The 23,815-nt window shown below is 41.0% G+C and overlaps 1 protein-coding gene across 2 annotated transcripts in view; it reads left to right on the top strand.

Annotated features, from left to right (window-relative positions):
- Nucleotides 1–23,815, top strand: part of wwox (WW domain containing oxidoreductase) — a 127,805-nt gene that overhangs the window by 80,121 nt on the left and 23,869 nt on the right. Inside the window, exon 9 of one of the 2 annotated variants that reach the window (XM_019361516.2) lies at nucleotides 11,106–11,200. The exons of the other annotated variant lie outside the window; for it this stretch is intronic. Within the exon in view, the coding sequence (XP_019217061.1) occupies nucleotides 11,106–11,200 (95 nt within the window). The remainder of the gene's footprint in view (nucleotides 1–11,105; nucleotides 11,201–23,815) is intronic. 2 annotated transcript variants of the gene reach the window in all.

Genomic DNA, 23,815 nt, shown 5'->3' with positions numbered 1-23,815 from the left:
TGGTAAAAATGGTAAATGGCCTGTATTTGTATAGCGCCTTACTAGTCCCTAAGGACCCCAAAGCGCTTTACACATTCAGTCATCCACCCATTCACACACACATTCACACACTGGTGATGGCAAGCTACATTGTAGCCACAGCCACCCTGGGGCGCACTGACAGAGGCGAGGCTGCCGGAGACTGGCGCCACTGGGCCCTCTGACCACCACCAGTAGGCAACAGGTGAAGTGTCTTGCCCAAGGACACAACGACCGAGACTGTCGGTCGTAACAACAATGACACAGTGTTGTTACTTCCCTTTTTTTGGTACTGGCTAAAAGCAAATAGGGAATGCTAAAAAATCCAGAATAAAGGGGTGTACACAAGAAGAGAATACCAGCAATGTGGTGAAATTGTGAAATCCAATGTGGTGGAGTTAAACCGCTCTCAGCTTTGAAACAGTCGATTAGAGCAACAACCAATGGGAGTGAAGGGTATTGCTGACTGGTGTGTAATGGCACGGAAAATATAGTGTTACCTATTCATTTGGAGCTTGGGATGTTTGCAACCATCTAAATGCATCAACTATTTCTTAAATTAATAATATTGCTATTTAAAGATGTGTTTTGCATTTGCTTACGGGTTTTAATCTCATATTTTGGGAAAGAGTCTGACAAAAATAGGAGCACAGTCATCTTATAGCAAAAAAATGTCTGATTTAACATAAACATCTAAAGTAATCCTTTCAGAATTTGATGTGTTTGCAGCTTTAACAAAAATGTTGGCGACCATGGTAACATTTTGTTCTTGTGTTATAAGATCTTTGTTGTTTTTATGAACGCTCCCTCCAGTCAACATAAAGCAGACCCGTTTCTCACAGATATTCCAGAGTTACTGGAGACTCTTTGACCTGGCGGTGCATTTTGAGCACGTGTACTTCGGCCCTTTACGACACCGTATTTCCAGCTGTGACTTCAGGTTGTTAAAGTTTATCCCCTTTATGTACTTTAACATCCTTTAATATCAGCGCATAAACTAGCACCAAACAGGCCATGGAGGCTCTCTCCCTCAGATAGATAACACACTAATGAATGCTCTGCCAATTAAGCGTTGCTCATCTCCAACACTTGACTGCCTCAACTGGGAGGAGCGGGAGGGGCAAGTGTGAGTTTGCAAACATGTGACGCCGTCAGCGTGAGCAGCGGCAAAAAGGACTTTTCCTCTGAGGTAAAATAACTGTGTGAATGTGTGTGTTTGTGTCCCAGTGGAGTGTGTTATCTCTGCTGTGTCTGTCTCCTGCCTGGCTCTGACGCAGAGGGAGGATGTGATGGAAATCTCCCTCTATTTAAATCCACCGCTGGCACATCAAAGCCTGCTGCTGCTGGAATAACAGAAATAATTAGACACAAACGTCTCATTTACATAAAAATGTTAATTAATCTCGTCTCTCTTAGCCCAGTCAGGCTGAGATGGTCCTGCTACTGTACATCTGCCATGTGATCAGTGTAGAGACTGATGCGCTTTTCCTTTTTTGGTGACTTGAATGTCATGAGTCATGAATGAGGAATCATGGGTTTGTATGTGTTAACGTTTTGGCAGACCTCATAATAATCCAGAATGAGACCATGTGTGAGAACAGCACTGAACTGCTATTTAATTTAATCAATTGTCCTCTATCAAATGCTGTTCTCTACTCTGAATAGCTTCATTTTATGCAGACAAGCTTTCTACTTGATTAAGCTGCAACTTAATGCTCTATTATTAATTCAAGTTCAACTTCATTAGTTACACGTTAGTATTATCAGGTTGGAGCTCCTTTTGCTGTCAGAACTGCTTTAATTCTTTATGTCACAGATTCAGAAAGGTGCTGGAAACGTTCCTTAGAGATATTAGTCTATATTGATATGCCGATTTGTCAGCTGCACAGCCATGATTTGAATCTCCCGTTCCACCAATTACCTAAGGTGCTCTGCTGGATTGGGTTCACAGTTCTCCAACGATGGTGCAGGTCAATGGAGTACAGTGAACTCAATGTCATGCTAAAAAACAAACAAACTGTGATTTGATGATTTGAGCTCTTTGACATGGTGGATGTAGCCATCAGGTACACTGTGGTCATAAAGGGATGGAGATAACATGGTCAGCATCAATAATCAGGTAGGCGGTGGTGTTAAAACTCCAGATCCTGACCTTACCATCTAAAGGTTATAACACAAATTGAGACTCATCAGATCAGGCAGCATTTTTCTAGTTTTCTATTATAAAATTTTATTGATCTGGCGTTAATTATATCCTTGATTTCCTGTTCTTAGTTGACCAGAATGGCATCTGGTGTGGTCTTCTGTTGTAGTCCATCTGCTTCGAGGTTCAACCAAGATTCTCTTGCTTGTAACGAGTGGTTATTTGAGTTACCGTTGCTTTCCTTCTGTTTGAAACAACCTGACCATTGTCCGTTGACCTTTGACATTAACAAGGCATTTCTTCCAGAGAACTGCTCGCCACTGGATATTTTCTCTTTTTTAGACAATATTTAAACCCTAGAGATGGTTGTGTGGGAAGATCCCAGCATATCAGCGGTTTCTGAAATACTCGGACTAACACATCTGGCACCAACAATCATGCCATGTTCAAAGTCATGTGCATCACCTTTCTTCCCCATTCTGATGTTTGGTTTTAACTTAAACAGCTTCACCATTGTCTACATGCCTAAATGCATCGATTTGCTGCCATCTGATTGGCTAATTAGATATTTGCATTAACCAGCAGCTGAAAAAGTGCACCTACTGAAGTAGCTGGGTAGAAATACATACGTACTTGCAACTTTTCATTTATTTGATGTTGTTTTCCTAAACCGATTACCTCCACATTAACTGCCTAACATTTTGTCGGCCCTGGTCTTGTTACCAGAAAAGCCCTGACCTGTCAGGTCGTGGATACCCAACATCTCGGGGTGTCCTGTGATGTCTCTGTGTTGGCCATGATTCTTTCAGGATTCTTTTGTGTTACAAGTTGGGGCCTCAGTGGATTGGGCTTGTTTCATTACATCCCATTGGTGCTTGATCAGATTCGAATCTGGGGAACTTCATGGCTGCAGCAACTTAAGAAGTTCTCTGTCATGTTGTTTGACCCTTTCTGCAAAGTTCTTTTTTTTAGCAGTCTGGCAGGAGATGCTGTCTTGCGTTTCTGTGTTTCTTCAGTCTTTCATTGTAAACCATTTTGTTGTCTTCTTAAACCAGAAAAGTGCTTCATCAGAGAAAAAACCAACAACAGCAAAAACCCTTTACCTTAATGCATTAAATTTAAGATAAACAGGATTTTACATGGTTGTCACAGTGAAACATGCGTCTGTATGTTCTGTCTATGCAGTACTTAATATTCTAGATTACAGTCTGTCTGTAGAGGTGACCTCCGCCTCCTCCTTTCATCTCTGTCTGCTTAACCTGAGACAACGCTCTCTGACTGGAGAGTACAGGCACACCAAGTTGATCCTGATTATAACAAGCACTTAAATCTACTTCTTCACACCCCCTAACACTAAGGTTTTATTGGAACAAGCATTTACATCAGCCTCTACATCGGCTTTATTGGATCTAAGAGCTCTTACATCATGCGAGATACGTGCTCATCCGCCAGTTTTCTTTTGCTCATGCTTTACTGACCAGATCAGGATTATTCAGTGCTTTTTTGTTTCGTTTGATTAACCGTTTCTTCAGACAAGACTATAAAAAATTTACAGAGGGGAAAAATCAGGTCACTTTGGGTAATGTTTGTCATTTTTGCAAATAATTAGATGACGAGCCTCCCAAACCCTCAAATTTCTTTAAAATCTAAAACCTGCAATTAAAACAATTAAGACTATATAAAACTATATATACTATACTATAAATAATATAAATATTTATATGAAGTCTTTGCTTCCTTTGTTCACAATCGCCAGCGAATAGCTGAAATCTGCAAATACTTCAGACCCTTCTAAAAACGCTTATAGCTGCCTATTTTAATAGTTCAAACACCAAGTGTACCTTAAATTGTCATCCCAATGAAAATAATTAGCCAATATTTCAGATATGCTCTATGAAAAAATATGCAAATAGTCAAGTTTTCCGTAAATGATTTGGAGTTACGTTCCACAGAAAAATCCGCGAACACTGAACCGTGAATAGGCGGGGGTCGGCTGTATACTGAAACTTTTTTGGACTTCATTGCCCCGTTTCTCTGTTTTCTGTTTTATCATTAACTGTATTGTTTTTTATTGTAGCCTCAGGGTTTCTGTTTTTAAGATAATGTTTGGTAGAGTGATAAAATCAGATTCTGTTAGAGAGCAAGCCCCTCGCTTATAAACTGTACTCCTAAGAAATTAAAGCGGGAGCATTTCTTTTTTTTCTTTTTCATCCTTTTTCTTTTTAAACAGCTGCTCTATCAGTCCTGCTAGTAAGTTACTAATACCAGTGGGTTTTGTGTGTGTTGTGAGTGTGTGTGAGAAACAGCCCTCACCTATTCCTAAAGCTGTGTCTCAGTATGACTCTCCAGTAGCTCTATTGACTGGCTCTCTGCTCCTCTGGTCCAGTCTCAGTTGCTCCTTTCATTTACACAGCCAGCGCACAGCGGCCCTGCTCCGGGGAGAGCCGCTGAAACAAGACTTCATCAATTCCAGATGAAACACCAACATTTCCTCCCATTACACCAAAGCACCGCTCCTGTTCACTCTCCACGATCTCTCACTGCTCTGCTCTCGCTGTGTGTAATGAGGAATGGGACCGCGTGTGCGCATGTGTGAGTGTGTGTGCATTTATGTGTTTTGTGTGTGTTTGTGTGTAATGAGGAATGGGAGCATGTGAGTGTACGGCGGAGGCAGGGAAAGTTGGGGCAGTGCTGAGGGGATTGGTCTGGGGAGCAGGTGTGTTTGTTTGATGTCTTCCTGTGGAGAGAGAAAAGAGAAGGGAGGGAGAGAGATTTTCAGCAAAGACTTTCTCCCCTCAAACCCCATCTCTCTCTTTCTCCCCTCTTGCCTCCTACACATGAGTGCAATAAGACAGAACTCCCTTTCTCTCTCTCAAGGAATTCAACAATTCAAAGTCTGACCCAGAGCCCAAATTTTAATTCACATTTGCTCTATTGTTAAAATCAACAAGTCGGTGCATGTTTTACAGCGCTTACATTTTCATATATAAAGTACTGTGCACTCTTACACAAGCTCATTTTCTTTACCTGGTCTTCAGGAACAGTTCTTCAGGTTTCTTGAAGCTCTTCTTTGGATATTAGCTGCCTTTTGTTCCCTTCTCGATCATCATATTTCCACACTGCTTCAATAGTGTAGAGGCCCGGACTCTGGGGAGCCCAATCCATGACTGATAGTGATCCATTGTGTGTTTTTCTATCCAGTTATGCTTTTACTGCACTGGCAGTGTGTTTGCGTTGTCAGTCAGATGCTTTCCAGATGGTACAAAATCCAACAGTACTTCTGTGTTCACGATTCAGTCAGTTTTGACAAGATCCCAAACCCCACTGGCTGAACTGCAACTTCTATCCTGTGCCTCACCGTACTTCTCTCCTCACCAACTTGAACCAACAACTTCAAATTTGGATTCATCACTCTGTAAGACCTGTTGCCACTGATTTTCAGTCCAGGCCTTGTGTAATTTGTCATACCTCGGCATTTTCTGTTTCCCTTTCTTAAGAAAGGCTTCTTGACAGCCACCCTTCCACTTGACCATTTTGGATGAGGCTTGTGCAAACAGGAGGAGCCGATGCAGAAAAAAGTATCCAAAAAAATCCCCTATATAAACCCTGGAGAATTACTGCTTAAGATCGCCTAGAAATTACAAGAAGCTCTGGCAAAAAACCGCAAAATATGAAGGAATGAGCTTACACCTCTATTTAGTCACACACTCCATTTAGGATATATTTATATATTTAGGGATGTCTGTGGTGAAAAAGTAAGCTTTAATTAGTACTCTAGCTAGTTCAACAGTTTCCAGAAGTAAGTCCTTAATTCAGTAATGCTTATAGAAAATAAGCATTGGTACATTGTCATGATCCTCTGCGTTCTCATCTCAGAATATTGACTGTTTTAGTTTTTGTCTATTTGCATAAGTTTTGTCTGAAGTTCTTGTTGATCTTAAACATTGCACATCGTGGTGGTACACTATAACTGAAGAAAAAAACTGAATGTTATCCAGTGATAAGCTATAATTTAATCCTAATTTAAATTGAGAACCATTAAAGAAAGATTTTATCTTTTATTTTAACTTTTAAACATACTTTTTGCCACGGTTGCACTGCAAGCAGTATAACAGTTATGTTAACAGTTTTTTCCATTTACAGTGATGACTTTTATAAATGAGCGAGCTGTAGCCGCTCAGTCTGTGCTCAGTTAATGTCTTTCTCAGTTTCTGTTTGTTCACAGTGCTCAAAATATCTGCTTCTTGCTATTGTCTGGATGGGGCCACATAGCCTTTAAGACAGCAGATGGAGACAGCTAGTCTGTCCCTCTCCCTCTCACAATCATAGCTGTTGTGCTGCTGAGAATGCCTTTAACATGTTTTTAAGAAATTCTTCCAATATGAAGTCACCACTGTTTCAAAAGCAGAGCAAATGAAGGAAGCAGGATCTCTCCGCCCTCTCTCCCCACCTAACCGATTTACTGGTATGAACCTGCACTGCTCTGGAACAAATAGTGTCAGACATACTGGCCTCACTGAGCCTCAGTGTAGTGGAAAAGTGAAGCAACAAGCCTGGCCACAAGGGGAGGATGTGCTGTAGGAGGGCAGCGGCTGATACGGAGGGAGAAATGGGCAGCTGGGGGAAGAGGGAAGAGTAGGGCTTCTTGTTTGTTTAATATCTTTATCTTAATCTCTGCCCTCGGGACACAAAGGCGAATTCATCCGGAAAACTGGATTATCTCACTTAGATGACTCAAACACACATAGTCCTGCACTCTGTGTGGGTGTGTTTGTCAGTGTGTGTAAGTAAGCGTGGGAGAGGGAAAGAGGTGCATGTGGGTGAGTGCTTATTTATTTAGGGGTTACGTGTCCTGTTTTCTTTAAGTCACCGGGTTTTCACACTTGGGGTTATTCCTCTAACAGCTTTTCGAGCCGTCGATTTGGCTGCACCTTGTGTTTTCTAACAATCTGACTGCTCTGTGAAACTTGGTGCCGAAAGTTCAGATCATTTCCGAGTTACAGATAGTACAAAATCATCTTTAAAGCCACTACCGGAAGAAAGCCAAGACTTTAAAACTAGGCACGATTATCATTTGTTTAGAGTCACTCCACTGATTAAAGTTCAGCTATTAATCTCAAGGAGTACTGCTGACCCTAAGAAAGCAGTTGGTCAATGTCTTCTTGATGGAGCTTTCTAAAGTCAGAGAAAATATCCTTGATATCATCAGGTAGTATCAGCTGGATTTGGGCCTTAGAAGGTTTAAGCACAAAGCCTGCATTAAAAATTGGAGGCAAGGCAAATACGCTTGAGCACTCTCCAAACAAATGTGGCATCAGAGTCTTTCAGGCATGCAGTCTGTTCTGCTGTTGTGATGGCATTTGAATGTCATCACTTTGGTTATTAGCAAAGTTAATAACGAGCGATATTAGATATTATAAAGATAGACGATTGCGTAATTGTTTGGCAGATTTCTCTAACCTATATAAACCTATATATAGTTTTGTCAAGTGCAATATTCAGCTTCTTAATGTTTCATGGAAACCATGTGTAGAGTCCACAAACTTATTGAGGAGCTCGGGTAGCTGGTATAATGTGGCAGCTGAGAGCACATTATATTATGCTGTATTTAGTCAAAGCATGCATGCCAGAAAACCTCTGTGGAAAGTAGACAGACTGATCAATCTTCTGAAGGAAAGCCTGCTTACTTTTAGTGGAAAACATTTGTGAGACGGTAAAAAGCTTGCTAATTGAAGTTTTGTTTTGAATCTAGCAGCCATTAGAGGAGCTCCATCTTAAACTCTTGTCCAAGTCATTTAATCCAGGTAATTGGAAATCTAGCTCAGTTGCTAAAGATGGTGAGATAACTTAAAGGATTATCATTTGAGATCAGATTCCTCTCTCTCCTCCTTAATCTAATAAAATGGTTCCTATCTTGATTATGAAATTCTCATAATATGTAAACTCCTATAAGTGTGTGGTCGGAAGGCTGCAGAGCTCATGGTGTTCATACGGGAGGCTTAAAGATGGTTTCATGTAGGCTGCTTCTTCATTATTGTTTAGTTATTATCTTGAGTTAATGTCTGAGATAATAAGTAGCTCAAATAGGATAACACTGAGCTTGACACTATATTTAAAGCATTTTTGCTTTTACGTACATACTGCATGTATCTCCCCATGTGTGTTTAACAGCTAAATTATTCATACTTCCCTTTGCTTTTGATTTAATTGGCCCTCTTTCCATATTTGCCATGATGCCACCCGCTACCCTTGTCCTTCCTCTGGCTCCTTTTTCCCCCCGCTCACCACCTGACTTTGCTCTCAACTTGACCCTAATTGATTGTAATGAGTATAAGCTCTTATACTTTTCTCCCACCATCTCATCGTCTCTGCCTTCTTCCTGTTTCATTTATTATTTGTGTGTAGCGGTGTGGGAGACATGGATTCCTTCTGTTTCCATGTGAGTAGCAAGCACTTGCAGAAGCCCATATTAGTGAGGACATGCCCAGCAGGTTGTGAAAGGCCCCAAGTGTTGTACGACTAATACTGTGCCACTTTTGAAAAAGACTCACAGTGTCTACTTGATTATATTTCCTTGGTTAGAATCCAATGACGGGATTAGGGATGGGATATTTTCTCAAACACTTTCCAATTCCTTGTGCCTCTTTTCATTTCCAGAACCGCTGTTAATGAATGACCCTACATGAAGTCACTGCTAATTCAAAGCAACTGCCATTTTTCTTTGCTTTGGAATGCCAATATGATTGAACACCATGTCAAGACCAACTATCAATCTGCACCTTCATAATCAGCACTAAAGGGATTGAGCAATATATACTATAACACACACACACACAAACACATAGAGCATACATGCACAGCACATGCAAGCCCACGCTCATGTACATATTAGTGTGCTGCAGCATTTGCATCGGGTATTAGAGTTATGGGGGTCTTTTAACATTGTAACGAATGAGCTTTGACACCCCAGAGATGACAAAGTGCAGGATTGTTTATAGTAGAAGGCCCTTGCACTCTGTTGATACCATACCATTTACATGCATGACAATGTACCAGCGTGTGAGAGCCATATCCATGCCATACTATATGTTATGCATGTTATAGCTCTCGTATAAAGTCCAAGTCCTTGCGCCTGCAAACCGAGCAGCCACTAAAACAAAGGTCAAAATAATAATAACCGTCATCTCCATCCGTGGCAGAAGATTCCCCCTCCTTTAATGTATGTGGATAGACACCATATATGTAAATTGTTAGTTTGACTGATGTTAAGGTGGCATTTACATTAAAGTCCAAGTGATCATTGGGGTTTTAAATGACAGGTCGATATAGCTGAGAGCTTTCAGCCTTAGTTTCAACCCAACATTGATCCATTGACTTATGGATTCATAGGAACACTGATGATAGCCCACAGAGAATGTGGTAATGACAAATAGTCCAAACGCACACACACACACACGCACACACACACACACACACACACACACACACACACACAAAGCGGCAGTTTTAGGTGACCTCTGAGCATCATCAGGGTCAGCCCATTAGGTCAGACAGGACATCTGGGGTGAGATGTTGTGGTGTGAGGCACTGTGACATCGACTTGTCTGTCAGATGTCTAATCCCCATCATGCTATCTGTTCCCACAATATGCTGAGCACTTGTTGGCTGTTTTTCCTTCCTTCTGCTGTCCGCCTCATCCCAGAACAGGATGCGGAGGCCACGCAGTGAGCCATATCTGGCAAGTAGAGTGGTTAATGGGTAACTGTTGTATTTATGTGAGGAATAAATTCACAATGCAAAACAATTCACACACATCCTCCTGGCTAAGCCCTTGACATCTGTGTACTCTCTGTACAGTTTGAAGGTCTGCGGTGAAACTACAAATGCTTTTCTGCAAGAGATCAGACTGGGACTTTTACAGTTTCTTTTGTGTGCAGAATAGTATTGTACATGCAAAAGCTTCTAAAATAAGCTATTTAAAAAAATCCTGTCTAGCTTTACAGGTAAAGGTGTATGATGCGAGTCTTTGAAATTGTATTATTTTTGCAGCTTTCTTTGCCTCAGAGTTGAACCAGTGGTCAGTAGAGAACCAGAATTGTGGGTGATGGCAGGTTGATGTCAGGGTCCTGCTCTCAACACTCATATTTACAGCAACACACTTGTCTGTACCCATATATAGGTTACAGCATTGGCCCTTGTGAGAGGGGGTGAGATCGATAAATCTGAACGAGATGCGTGCATGTATACCCTCCCCTATTACAAACACACACACACACGCACATACATTACCTCATGCATTGAGATACACACACACACACACATCGGCACTCACAGTCAGTCACCCACCCTTCCCCCTGTCTTCACCTGTCTGTGGAGGTAAACACATGCATTTAAATCAGTTGTGGGGTGCTGTGGTAACAAAGACAAATGATGTTGTATGTAATATTTTTCTATTAACATAAAGTAATATAAAGTGAAGGGCAGTGGTGTATGGAGGGAGTTAGGGGCTAATGTCCCGTATCAGATGTGGACAATGTCAGGGCTGCATACTGAGCAGTCTGTGTCCTTCTCTCCTGCTGTGTGTGTGTGTGTGTGTGTGTGTGTGTGTGTCCGTCCTGCTCTTTCAGAGGGCTAGAAGGCGGTGACACACCGAGCTGCCAACCCTTGTATTATTCCCACTGTCTTATTAACCCCTCTGCCCTCACCCCTCTTTCCTCTCTCTGTTCTTTTCACACTGAACTGAATGTATATCTAAAACAAACTTGAGCTCTTGAGCTTCACCCACCTCTCCTGTCATGGCCAGCACACGCCTCACATTTGTCAAGGAATAAGACATCAGAGTTTCTCTTCTGTTTTCTTACTTGCAGAAACAAAATAAATCTGTAACAAGTGGTAGAATTACATAAAATCTTGAAAGCTGCCTTTCCTTTCTTGTTCTTGTCAGGATAGAGGTGTGACACATGAGGCCGGTGAAGCTGAGGAAAGAAAAAGGAGTAACAGGCAGCTGAGTAAGAAAAGTCAGACCAAAAGAAAAAACAAGTAAATGATTTTACTTGTACTTTTAAATACCTTAATTTAAAAATAAAAAATGCACAAATTAAGCAACTGACAAACCAAATCACAACTTTTTCCCCCTGTAACTCATAATGCATGCTTGACCACAACAACTGATCTGTATATTACTGCCAGTAGTGAACATCCTTCTGTAGGAATGCAATTCATGCCTTTGTAGTGTGAGGAAGAGAGGTGTGCGACATCTTTATGCGTGTGAGATGAAGGATTCTACCTCCACGTACCGGTGATGAATGCAGTACACATTTAGACTGACAGCCACAACACTGACAACTGATCTAATATTCATCTGCCGTTACACACTGCCACAGCATTGCTCCAACGCTACTTGTTAGCGAGTTCACCCTATATTGGCATCCTTATTTTGGAGCATCCGCGCCTGTATTTGTGGTGTGCGTTTTTTTCTGCGTTATTATCCGTCTTATGCTGTGGGATAGACGGGAATAGAGAGCTGGTCCAGTTGAGCCTAGCTGGCGTATGGATTGGATCCACTGTAATCTACTGTAAGACACTGCTATCTCTGAGAGACTCGCAGAACGCCAACTCAGCCCTTATTCTCACACACACAAACACACACTCGTGCACACGTTCCCCTAATGCAGGGGGATTTCAGGGGAAGTAAGTGAATAGTTTCAGGTCACCAGCTAGATTCCAGTATCAGGATGCTGCGTCAGCGGGAAACAGCAGTGAGGATGTGATCAGAGCAGCCTACACTGTCCTTAACTCTGCAGACTGTCCCCGCACTGATTCCCACACACAAAAACATGCACAGAGGAACACCAGAAGCCATGAAGCATAATGTGTTTCCCAGATATACCTGTGTTTATCATTACTGATACCATCATCATACACACAGTACACACAGATGTTAGGTAATTATTGGCCTGATCTCCACTCATCAGTAGGGAGCCACTCTGAGTGGGTTGCTACATCAAAAGTAGAGCGATATCTGTTTCAGGGTTTTCCCTGCCTTTGTTGAGCAGCAGTGTCTGGATCAAACATGAATATTCATTCATCAGACTGAGGAGATGTTGGCACAGGGAAGGAAAAATGTCTAGAGGGCTCATTCTTTATCGTTCTCTTTCTGTATCGCAGACTCTCTCTTGCTTCTCTCCTCACATCTAATACTTCAAGGACGGCAGTTAATTTAAGATCTATTATAAATGATTAATTCAATATTTATGAATATTTTAAAATCCCTATTAAATTACTTTGTATCTGTTTAGCATTACATCTTTCCGGATTTTTTTGTGTGTGTATATTCTCTCAAAGAGACAAAACTGTTACTATTACTATACTCTTTCATCCTCTGAGATGCCTCATGCGAGATGTATTTTGCCTTTGATGTGCTTCACGATTAAACCAATGTTATTTCTACCATCATCCTGCAGTGGATACATGGTTTGTGTATGTGTGTGTGCGCACACAGGGATGCCTCTGTGACTGCCTGTGTGTGAGTTTGCTCCACCGACTGTTGGTGTTAAGAGATAAGAGTGGAGGAAAGTCTCCTTTCTTCCTCTTTCAGGACCATTACCTTTCATTCCAATCACAGAGGAGAGCCCAGGGGAAAAGGAGGGGGAGATGGCTGGGATGTATATAAAACTGCGTCGTGCATGATGCATATGAGAAGAGTAAGATTGGTAACTGGTTCCACCCTGTTGTAACGGGCAGTGTACCGGTTGCCGTTTTTAAAATAGGAACAGTAATGACCTTTTATTTAATATCTTTCACTTGTTTCAGTTAAAATTATACTACAGGTTAGCATAGAGTTTAGTGGAAATCATGGAAAGCAAACTGCAAATAGCTAATTTGATTGGTCACGATTTATTGATTTTAAGTCCATTATCATTTTATAAAAATTGGAATTGCTTGGCTTTGTCTTGTGCTGGCTTTTTAATGCTTGTACACGTTTTCCAAGTTTTTGTTCATCTGGTGAAATTTACCACATATTCATGCGCAGCTAAATACTTTAATAATGAGCTTAATTATTATAAAATAATATATTTGATCTTTTAGGATAGTTTAATGTGTTTAAACAGAATGCACATGTTTACCTCTCACATTAGAAACACAGATACAGAGTGTGTTTTAAAGGAAATATGAAAATGTAAAAAAATTTTTTTTAGGAAAATGGGAAAGATAATGCCAAAAAAATTAGAATTTTCTCTCTGGCCCAAAATGGTTGAGGAGTTACAGTAACGGCAAAGCAGATTTTTCTGTTTGTGTTCTGACAGCAGTACCTCGTGAATAGTTTGTTCTACCATAATACACCAAATATGCCCATAAAGCTCGTCTTCTCTTCTTTCTCAGACTTTTTCAATTTTGTCTCTATCACGAAAAGCAACAGAGTTACGGTCTCTTTTAAAGAGCCCCTGATCAAAAAGGGTTAACTTCCCACTTTGAACACATACAAGACCAGAACCAGTCTCACATATACGCACACGTTAATCCTAAAATATTCTTAATTGCACAAATTTTTCAAGTTCATGTATATTTTCCACAGTAACAGTAATATGCCGAAGAGAAAGACCATGATTCACCTGCCACACTGGTGATGGTGTAATGACAGATGATGTCATAAAGCAGCAAGAGGAAGTCATTATTACTCCTTCCTCACCATACCTCTCTTCAAACTGCACTACCATCAAAACAGGAAGTGCGGTTGATCTCAGAGAGGTTGATCAGAGAGAGAAATCGATCAGAAGGCTGTAGATCTTGTGGGAGGTTTCGTATTGATCCCTCTACCTCCTCCCACCTTTGTGATTATCTGCAGCATGGATAGATTACTGATGTCTGGGGGGACACTTGCAGAGATTTTGTTATCCCAGGTTAAAACTCAAAATAATCCCTAAATTGTTGTGTTTCATTTATTGTTAACTTTTCAATTTATTTGAATTTTTTTTAAGCTAAAACAAAAAAAGGTTTCGGGTGATTACTTTGTTTTTACACTGATATGAGCAGGAAAACTGTGAGTACAGTAGATAATCCAAGTGGTGTTTTTATTCATAGCTTCTGGTGCTGACTCCACCTTCTGTTATGGTTAAGTGGAAAGTATTAACAAACTCAGAAAGACATTTTTAAGTATAAATGAGCTGCTGTTCTCTTTTCTCTTAACGATAGCCGTCGTTCATTTTTTTTCTGTGGTTTCTTCACTCGGTCACTTGAGTTCATCTGCCATCATGTCATTGGCTTAAGTAAGGGTCTGATCTGAATCTGGGATTTGTGTCTGCGGGTGTGGGTGGTGGGGGTTGGGGTTTTGACATCATGTAAGGGTGACATCTGTCATGTGTGACCGTAGGTTGGCCAGGTGACAAAAGTGAAGGCTGATTTACTAAAAGGACAGGAGCATCAGAGTAGAACCTGACCACACATCCTTCACTCTGTCAGAGAGATAAAGCCTCCTCTCTCCATCTCTGAAAGTGAGTGAGGGACAGAGGGTAAGAGAGAGCAGGAAAAAGACACTGAGGCCTCCACCTGTCGACTTTCAGGACAAGTCTAAGCTGTCTTGGTCTGTCTTTATCTTTTTATATCAACATGTACTTTTTACCCATGTCGTCGTCTCACTTCTCCTTCAGTTTCTCTTTGCAAAAAACACACACACAGGGATTTATGTGCTTTGTAGATGCTCAGATGTTTGCCTTTAGATGGATTTCAGTTCCTTCCTTTCTTGATCCTCGAGCTCATCTTGAATGTAAGGCTGTGCGCACGTATATGCTATCAATATGCCCTTGTGCTCTAAGTATTGTAATCAATAACCATATGATTATCTGTATAGGGAAGGTATAAATGATTTAAAACAGGGTGAGGGTGACGGATGTTTGCTTTTCACATTGAAGTTACTGTCAATAATTAATGCATGTGATTAATCTGTAAACAACTTCACAAGTGAGGAAGAATGAAAAGGGCGTAGTGCTGGTATTGTGTGTGTGGGTGTGTGCTTGAATATGTGCGACCTTGACCCCTTGATTCTCTCTAAGAGAAAAAGCTTTGGAACTTTATGACAGCACTTATTACAATTATATACACGTGTTGTACCAGCTAACATGGAAATGCATTCAAAAACAATGTCACATGTGTGGCTGGGAGTCAAATTAATATCTTCACAAAGGTACTCAGACTAGAAGAATGAATTACAAGGATTTCCTCCTTAATAAAAGGAAGGAAATTGAAAAGATTTTGAGTATTGCAATATTTCCTGTCGTGTCAGTTGTCATTTGTGTGCTCATGTGTGTTCATTTGCACCGTGACAGTAAAACAGGGCGGCGTTTCTCCCATGTGGTCATTAATGGGCTTTGAAATCATCCAGTTTAAAATCTTTTTTAGTTGTTTGGCAGAGAGTGAATGTGCCTCTCTATTGTTTTGATTTGCTTGAAGTGGTAACAAATCGTAACTGTGTGTAAGAAAAAGTGTAACTGAAAGGTTGATGCTTTCTATCAGTTATCACGGGATTATCACACTCATTAATCCTGTCGTGTGAAAGAAAACAGCTGCTGAAAATGAGGGAAACACAGTATAGTAAAACCATATATATCTATGGTACATCAGCTGGTTACTATATAGCGCTTTTCTACTCTACAAGAGTACTCAGAGTGCTTTATAGCAGCGGTCCCCAACCTTTTTTTGCACCATGGACCGGTTTATGTCCGACAATATTTTCACGGACCAGCCTTTAAGGTGTCGCGGATAAAAACAACAGTAAAAACCCCAGTACCACTACCAAAAAAAAGAAGATTTATTCATAACACACGGGAAAAGACCCAGGGAAAATGAGTTAACAATAAAAACAATAAAAAAATAATGCCAAAAACAGATTAAACCCCAAAAACCATGAATTTCACACCCGAGCCTCAACTCTCGCGACCCGGTACCAAACGACTCACGGACCGGTACCAGTCCGTGGCCCAGGGGTTGGAGACCACTGCTTTTTAGAGCCCCTACAACAATTCACGGCTATTCATACTAGCACTTTTTTCTAAGCCTAAGTGCTTTTTAAGATTCACACAAATTCAACTATCCTTCCAATGTTTTGGCATAGAGCCACCTCTATTCATCCATCCATGCAGCCATCCATCCAACCATCTTGTTCCTCTGAGCTAATTCAGGGTCATCGGGGTGCTGGATTCTATTCCAGCTGCCGTTGGGTAAGAGGTGAGGTACACCCTGGACAGGTCCCACTGTGTCTCTGTGTGCTAACACAGGGAGACAGACATCCATTCGCACTCACATTCACACCTATGGGCAATTTAGATTCACTAGTTAAACAAACCCCAATTAAGGTAATCCACCCCGACACAGGGTAAACCTGCAACTCCATACAGAAAGGACACAAGCCAGATGGTGGAAAACCCTTCTTGCTGTATTATTCAGAATATCAGTTAAATAACTTGCTGATATTTGACGTTCGCTGTTTTCTAAACAGAATATTGCAGACTGACATCAAGCACTCATGCGCTTACATTAATGTTATAGATGCTTGTTAAATTTTGAAATCATTGATATTAAGTTCAAATTTTGCTTTGGTTGTTTTGAAGACTTTGGAGCATTTCAGGCGACCTACTTAGTTTGTCTTCAACGACATCACTGAGGTGTCACGTTCTTGTGTAAATCATCATCTATAGCACCAGTGATGAAAGGGGAAGAGCCTTAATAGACAACACGAATTCAAGGTTCAAGCAAGGGATTCACTGGCCATGAAGCTTAACAAATCTGGGTGGCAGATCCCATGTGGAACTGCTTTTGGAACTCGAGTAATGTTACTGGTGTTCAGAAACTCCACAGGATGCTTTGAAATCAAATGCAAACATTGTCACGCACCGTTAGGACTTTTAAACTGTCATACCAACAGAAGAAGGGGAAGTGATGGTATACTGCCCGAGATGCTGGGCTTCACAAAGCGAGTGTGATTGAAGCAAACTTTTCTAAAGACATGACATGCATCTGGGTGAGAAGCAGGCATGTACTATTACAGGTTGACACATCAAACACGGGCTGTTTTTGTGTTGGTACCAAAATACCAGTGTTGTAACGACACTAGCAAAAACATTTAAACAATACCCAGAATCTTCATCCTTGAGTACACACCTTTCTTACTTTCTGTAACTTAGCAAAGTCAAAGAGTAAAATGGGAAAAAGGTTTAGCCATCGAAGGATCCTATGCCCCCCGTGCTTCTCTCTCCTCCTTACACACACTCTTTTTCTTCGACTGTGTGTATGTGTGTGTACATGAAGGAGAAGCCTATCTTGCCTGCTATCATTTCCTGAATGACCTCTGCTTTCAGCCTATGATGGATTGTATTGCGCTCATAGACATTAATTTTCCTGAACCAGGCAAAAAAAAAAGCTTTACTCACAGGAAGAGCATGTTAGTACAAGGGTAATTCTATAAAACAACAGCTAAGATACAGCAGAGAGTCGAGCATTATCAACAGCAAGCCTTGGAGACTGTACACATTTCCCTCCTTCATCTCACTAACTCTCACTTTGAGTCTTTTTGTCTTGCTCAGGCGTTATCAAGTGTATTTGCTTGTGTCAGTAGTTAGTAGCAGGTATTAACATGCACTCTCCTGTGAGCGTGTGTCTGCAGCGTTCAGGTAAGTTGCAGCTGCTGTCTCTGTGGTGCTGTCTTCTCATTAAGGCAGGTAATGAGCTCAGTCACATCCACCTCTGCAGGTCACCCCACGAGAGAGAGAAAGGGAGGGAGAGAGGATTAGAAACAACAGAGGAAGTGTTGCAGGAAAGAGGTACTCTGTGTGTGCATGAGGGAGAAAAGGGATGTCTTAATTATTTCACCTGCCTGCTGTTCCACTCGACTGCAGCACCTTTGGGTTACTCCCTGTTTACACTACTGTGCAAGCCTCTGTGCTCCGTGCGCTCCAGGAATTGGATGATGGGAAAGCAGAAGACGAGTTGAGATAATTCAGGATGTAGTCGAAAGGGTTGTGGACGGGGGTGGGGTGGGGACAGAGACAGAATGAGGTTGTTGAAAGCAACACAGGAAAAGGGTTAAAAACAAGCAGGAGAAGGAGAGGGAAGGAGAAGGGAGTGTTAAAGAAGAAAGCAAAGGAGTGGAGGAGTGGGGAATAGAGGGAGTGTGTCTTCCCAGGAGTGAGCAGGCTGTCTTGTCGAGTAGTTCATCATTGTGTCCCCGGTGACTGTGTCTGTGGCCTGGCCCCGCTGTAGCTATAATAAGACATAAATAAGGAACAAGACTGCCTTATCTACTCTGTGGCCCCCATCTCGTTCTCTCTCTTCTTTCCTCTCCTCCTCTTTCTTCGTCTTCTCACACGTTTGTGCTGCAGCAGATGTAGAGTGGTGCTTTTAAGTAGTGTTTCTCCCAATGTTTACCATTGCTGCTGTCTGATGACCCACAGGCATTCACAACCCTGTGCCCACATACACATGGACAGGTTTTAGTCTTAACTGTCTTAAATTCTCTAATACAAACAAATTACCCATTAATACTGGTGTCAGACTCAAGCTGCACATCAAAATAAAAACTATCTAAGTAGTTTGGTCATTATTTATAAAACGCTAAGTGCTCTTTCCTAAAAAGGCACCAGAAATATGTAGACAAAAATATGTGGATTTACATAGAGAGGAACTATACATGTCTTGGATACTCTGTCTATGATGTTGCATTTGTTTTTGCTAGTAGTCTGATTATTTATCTCTCTGTGATTATTTGAAATGAGTAAAAACATGGTGAATTTGGCGGTTCAAGTATAAAAAAAAACACAAGAATCAGGTGAAAAATTAAGTTTTCACATGTAGGCCTGTGAAAAACTAAGTATGCCTTTATTGCTTCCATAGGAAGAGAGTTAATCAAATGCACTTGATTAACTGATCATCAGTAAGTGTGATCGTGTCTATAAAGGTAGAAGTTCAAGTTAAAATGATTATTCACAAGTGAAAAACATTCAAGACAGCTGCCGGACTTTCTAGGAGGGGACATTCCAGAAAGTTCACCCCAATGAATGATTCCTAGAAAAAAGAGCTACATCTCAGACGCTATATACCTTAGCTTGCATGTTTCATTTCATGACAGTACAGTTAGAAAAAGATTGGGCAAGTATGGCTTGTTTGAAAGGGTAGCCAGGAGAAAGCCACTTCTCTCTTAAAAGAATATGGGAGCACAGCTTTGGTGTCCAAAGTTACTACAAACTACAAGACTTCTGGAACAATGTCATTTAGACGGATGAACAAAGTGGAGACGTTTGGCCAAAACACAAAGCACCATGTCTGGGAAAAACCAAACACAGCACACAAACACCTCATATCAACTATCAAGCACAGCTGTGAAGGGTCCTTTGATTTTCTTCATTCTTGTTTCCTGTTTCTTGACCTTACAGTCAAGAAATCAAGGTTTTGCAATGCGCCAGTCAGGATCAGACCTCAACCTGATTGAAACGCTGTGGTGAGATCTTAAGAGAGCTGTGCAAAAACAAATGCCTACAAACCTCAAAGAGTGGGGCAAAATTCCTCCACAACCATACTGGGAGCTGATAAAGCTGCATAGAGTCCTGTGAAAACTTTCTTTGACTGTCACTGTAAACCTAGCTTTGGAACATATCCTCGAGATATGTTGTCAGCATGTATGCTTTTGCTGGTGCATTATGTGTTAATTGCCATGTGATTATGTCCCACTATTTATATGTGGAACATAAATAAATAAAAATGATGGGGCTTTTTCCCTCCTGGGTCCCCGCTCTTTGTTATGGTCATTTTTTTTTTTTTTACACACAGACTTATTTTTCCCTCCAGTTTTTCCACTTCTTTTCACATTCCCTCATGTCCATTCTGATAGTTTCAACAGTCTCCCTCCAGGAATCTGCTGCTGACATTTGTGATTCCTTTTATTGATGCTATGATTATTATTCCTTATACTGAGATGATGATTGTTTTCTCTCACTGATAAGAAGCACCTGCAAACGCATGGGAAGTATCTACGGCACTGAACAAGCCAAACGAATATGCGTCAGGTTATGCTGTAACTTGCAGCGTAGGGTTTCAAAGAGGTTTGCAGTTACAACATAGCTACAGTGTAGATTTCCCGCTGAAGCATAAATCCCCAGTAACATCTGTGACATATTATTCATTACCCACGCCAAGAAAGCTCTGTTTTTATGTAGCATTTGTGTGTCATCATTATGTCTGCAAACACAGCAGCTCAAAAAGTTTTGTTAATAATCTGTCTTGAAGGTCAACTTAAAGATTTATTGGTTAAACATTAACAGAAAAAAGTCTTATATCTTAGAAAGTAGGTTCCTTTGAAATGTGGTGTTTATTGTCAACATATAACAGAATTGTATAAAGATTTAAAACATCATGCCACAGTTGACCTTTGACCTCTCCTTCACAGTCAATTGATTGATCTGAAGGTTAAGGTGATAATGCTTTTTTACTGCTATTGTTTGTATTGATAACATATAAAGGAAACGATGGGATGGAATGATGAAGTATGTTAAATTATAGTAACAGGTTAAGACCATTTAAATACATAATAATTTGAATACGTGTACAGTGTCTCTGAAGAAGTATAATAATTTTGAAATTTGAAAAACAAAATAAACGTTTGATCCAAAACGTTTTTCACTTGATATTTACTACTAAAAATGTAAACAAATTTACTAAGCAATGAAATGAATAAATAAAATTTTTTTAAAAATATTTCCCTAAAATGTAAATACTGCCCAGAAAGAGAGTGAGCTGCCTTGGAAGACGTTTGCATTCTCTGAGTGCTTTTTATTCCAGTAACACCATTTCCCACAAGTTAAATGCAAGCACGAGTTATAAGTGAACAGTTCATTTAAAGGGGTAAATAATCATTCTTACACACACTAAAAACTATGACATTTTTAAACAAAACTTAGACCCAGGGGATTAACACACGTCACTTCACTTTCTGTGTGTTCACGTGTTTCTTATTTCCCACACATACAACCCCTTTATTGTTTTCTTAACTTCTTAACCATTCCCCTCTGTTTTGTATGTGTATGTGTGATCAAGGTGCTATGTGAAGTCAAGTTATTAATGTTTGTGTTTAGTAGATTTGCAGCTTCACTGGGGAGTTGGATCTCAGTGATGTCTCACTTTTGTTTACACAACTTAACGCTGCTTGACTCTGTGGCAGGCATACCCGCATGTGTGTGGATGCGTGAGTGTGTGTGGGAGTCAGAAAGCAAAGAGAGAGAGAGTAAGGTCAGAGCCCGAGCGAGAGGCAGAGAGGGAGACCCCAGGAGAACAGGGTTTTTGCAGGGGCTTTGGTTGTTCCTGCATCATTACCCCGACTGCAGACAAAGCCTACTTATGTCTCTCTTTCCCCTCCCTATCCATACAATCACTTGTACACACATACAGTCACACACATACACTATACTGTATGTGTCAACAAAGACCGAGGGAGCCTGCACAGGAGAGAAAAGAGGAAATATGAGAGACTAGGCAAAGGAGGGGATGCAGAGAGAGGAGAATGGAGAATAGATTTATGAAATAAAGCATTCCAAACAGCACTATCTGCCTGCTGTGAGAAACACCTTTCATAAATCACCACACAACGGCAGAAAATAGAGCATTTGGTGGAGTCCTCGTCTGTGTGTGTGTGCACGCGTGTGCATTTGTAGTTGGAGGGACAAGGGGGAAAGAGTGAGAGAGTCTTTTATTATTGTCACCGGTCTAAGTGAAAAGTGTGGTGCAAAGTAGTGTTACAAGTGATGCATATACTGCATGTGTTTGTGTGTGAGTGCTCACTTGTATACATGTCAGTGTAAGTGTGTACAGTCAGAGTGTGCGGTTGTGTTTGTTGCATACTGCCCTCCCACAGGGTATCTTTACAGAGAGCATGATATAAAAAGAGACAGATAGGGTTAGAGAACGAAAAACCGAGAAAGAAAGGGGAGAGGGAGAGCTGAGTACAGTAGCTTGGGGGGATCTCTGTCTGGGTCAGAGACAGAAGAGTCAGAGAGAGAAGGCGAGAAAGAACGAAAGAGGAGAAAGGCAGAAAGAGAAAAGGGCGACGTGCCGAGAGGGGAGTTTTTCCTCAGGTGAGTTGTTCTGTAAGTGAGCACTGATCTACCCCGATCCTGTCACTGAGAAGAACGCGAGGTCGACTGCATCGAGAATACAAACAGCGCCTTACTACACACGCACACCTACACACAAACATACATTCGCGAGTGCGCGCTCTGTGCAGCATCTTTCAGAGCTATTCAAATTCAACTGTGAAGCCAGTGAACTATTCACCTAGCTGTTGAACACATTGAGAGCTTATTAAGTGCCTTTGCCAACCATAGAAAGGCCAAGGATGTAATTTGCCATTCACACACTGGTTTTACAGTCCGTCTCTTTAACACATCTAGCGCTCATCTAGCATCCTTAAGTCCTCAGAATGAGACAATTAGCGCTCAGAGACAAGGCCAGTGCACTCAATGGACGAGGAATGGCAATGCGGTGAGAGACAATTTAGCCGAGGAATACATTGTGACTGAGGAAGAAAGAGAGAAAAATGAAGGAAGGACAGCCAGATAGTCGAGGAATGGTCTTTTCAAATTTGTAGCAAGCCAGATGAGATACGGGAGGAGGAGAGGGAGACTTTTATGGGTCTGACAATGAAAGGCAATCAGATAGGAGTAATATGAAATAAGAAACATGGAGCATGTGTTCAACAGCAGACTAATTTCATGAACCTCCTTCACTGATTGCATGCAGAAGACTGAAGTGAAGAAGCTTTGGAAGAAAACTGATTGATGGGTAAGACGCTCATATGTGTAGTAGGAAGCATCAGCAATGATTAGTCATTTAAACTTGGCTGACCTTTTCTGAAAATGAGCAGAATAGTCTTCTGGCACTGTTGTAGACTGGCAGAACACAGGAAACACCACCTACATAACTACTACTGCAGCTTAAACTGGATGTGGGATTTGTTGTGCTTCACACTTTTGCATCAAATTTAATAAAGTCACCGATTCATAGTTTTATTTTTTGTCAACATGTGATGGTCTTTTTCTCAAACGTTGTTCACTTTGACTTTACGGTTTTGCAGCTGTTACTCACTAAATTTGTGGATTTGAGATCAGCCCTTTAGACAAGGTGCCTTCTGCTTTGCAGTGCATACAAAGAGTCTTTGTCAAGTCATTGCCCATCATGTTCCTCATGTCCTCTCCTCTATTTGCTACTGCTATCAAACATATATCAAAAACAAAAAAATCAGATTCATATGAATTACAAGGAAAAAAAGACTTTGAAGCTCAAAATGACATGTTAATATTGACAGTTTGTGCAGCGTAGTTTATTGTGTAACTTTACCCAGTCGTATGACTGGTCTACAGGGTTTTGGACAGAGGGCGGTAATGTAGCATGCAGCTGAATTAAAGGGGTTGGTATTTAATTGCAGCCCACAGATGGCCTCATACATCTTTGGATCATTTAAAGGGGCGGTGGGCTGAGTAATGTGTGTGTGACACGGCGCTGTGTTTTATAAGAGAGCTGCTATTACGCAGACTGCTCTATAAAGGGACACAGTCAGCGGGGGAGAGGTGTGGTTAAAAGCCTGGTTTGTAATTGGAGCGTGACACCCTCTGTTTAAAT

Source organism: Oreochromis niloticus, linkage group LG7 (assembly GCF_001858045.2).
Source record: "Oreochromis niloticus isolate F11D_XX linkage group LG7, O_niloticus_UMD_NMBU, whole genome shotgun sequence".
NCBI classification, from domain to species: Eukaryota; Metazoa; Chordata; class Actinopteri; order Cichliformes; family Cichlidae; genus Oreochromis; species Oreochromis niloticus.
Note: the sequence above shows the minus strand (reverse complement) of the source record. Positions and strands in the feature narration are given on the sequence as shown.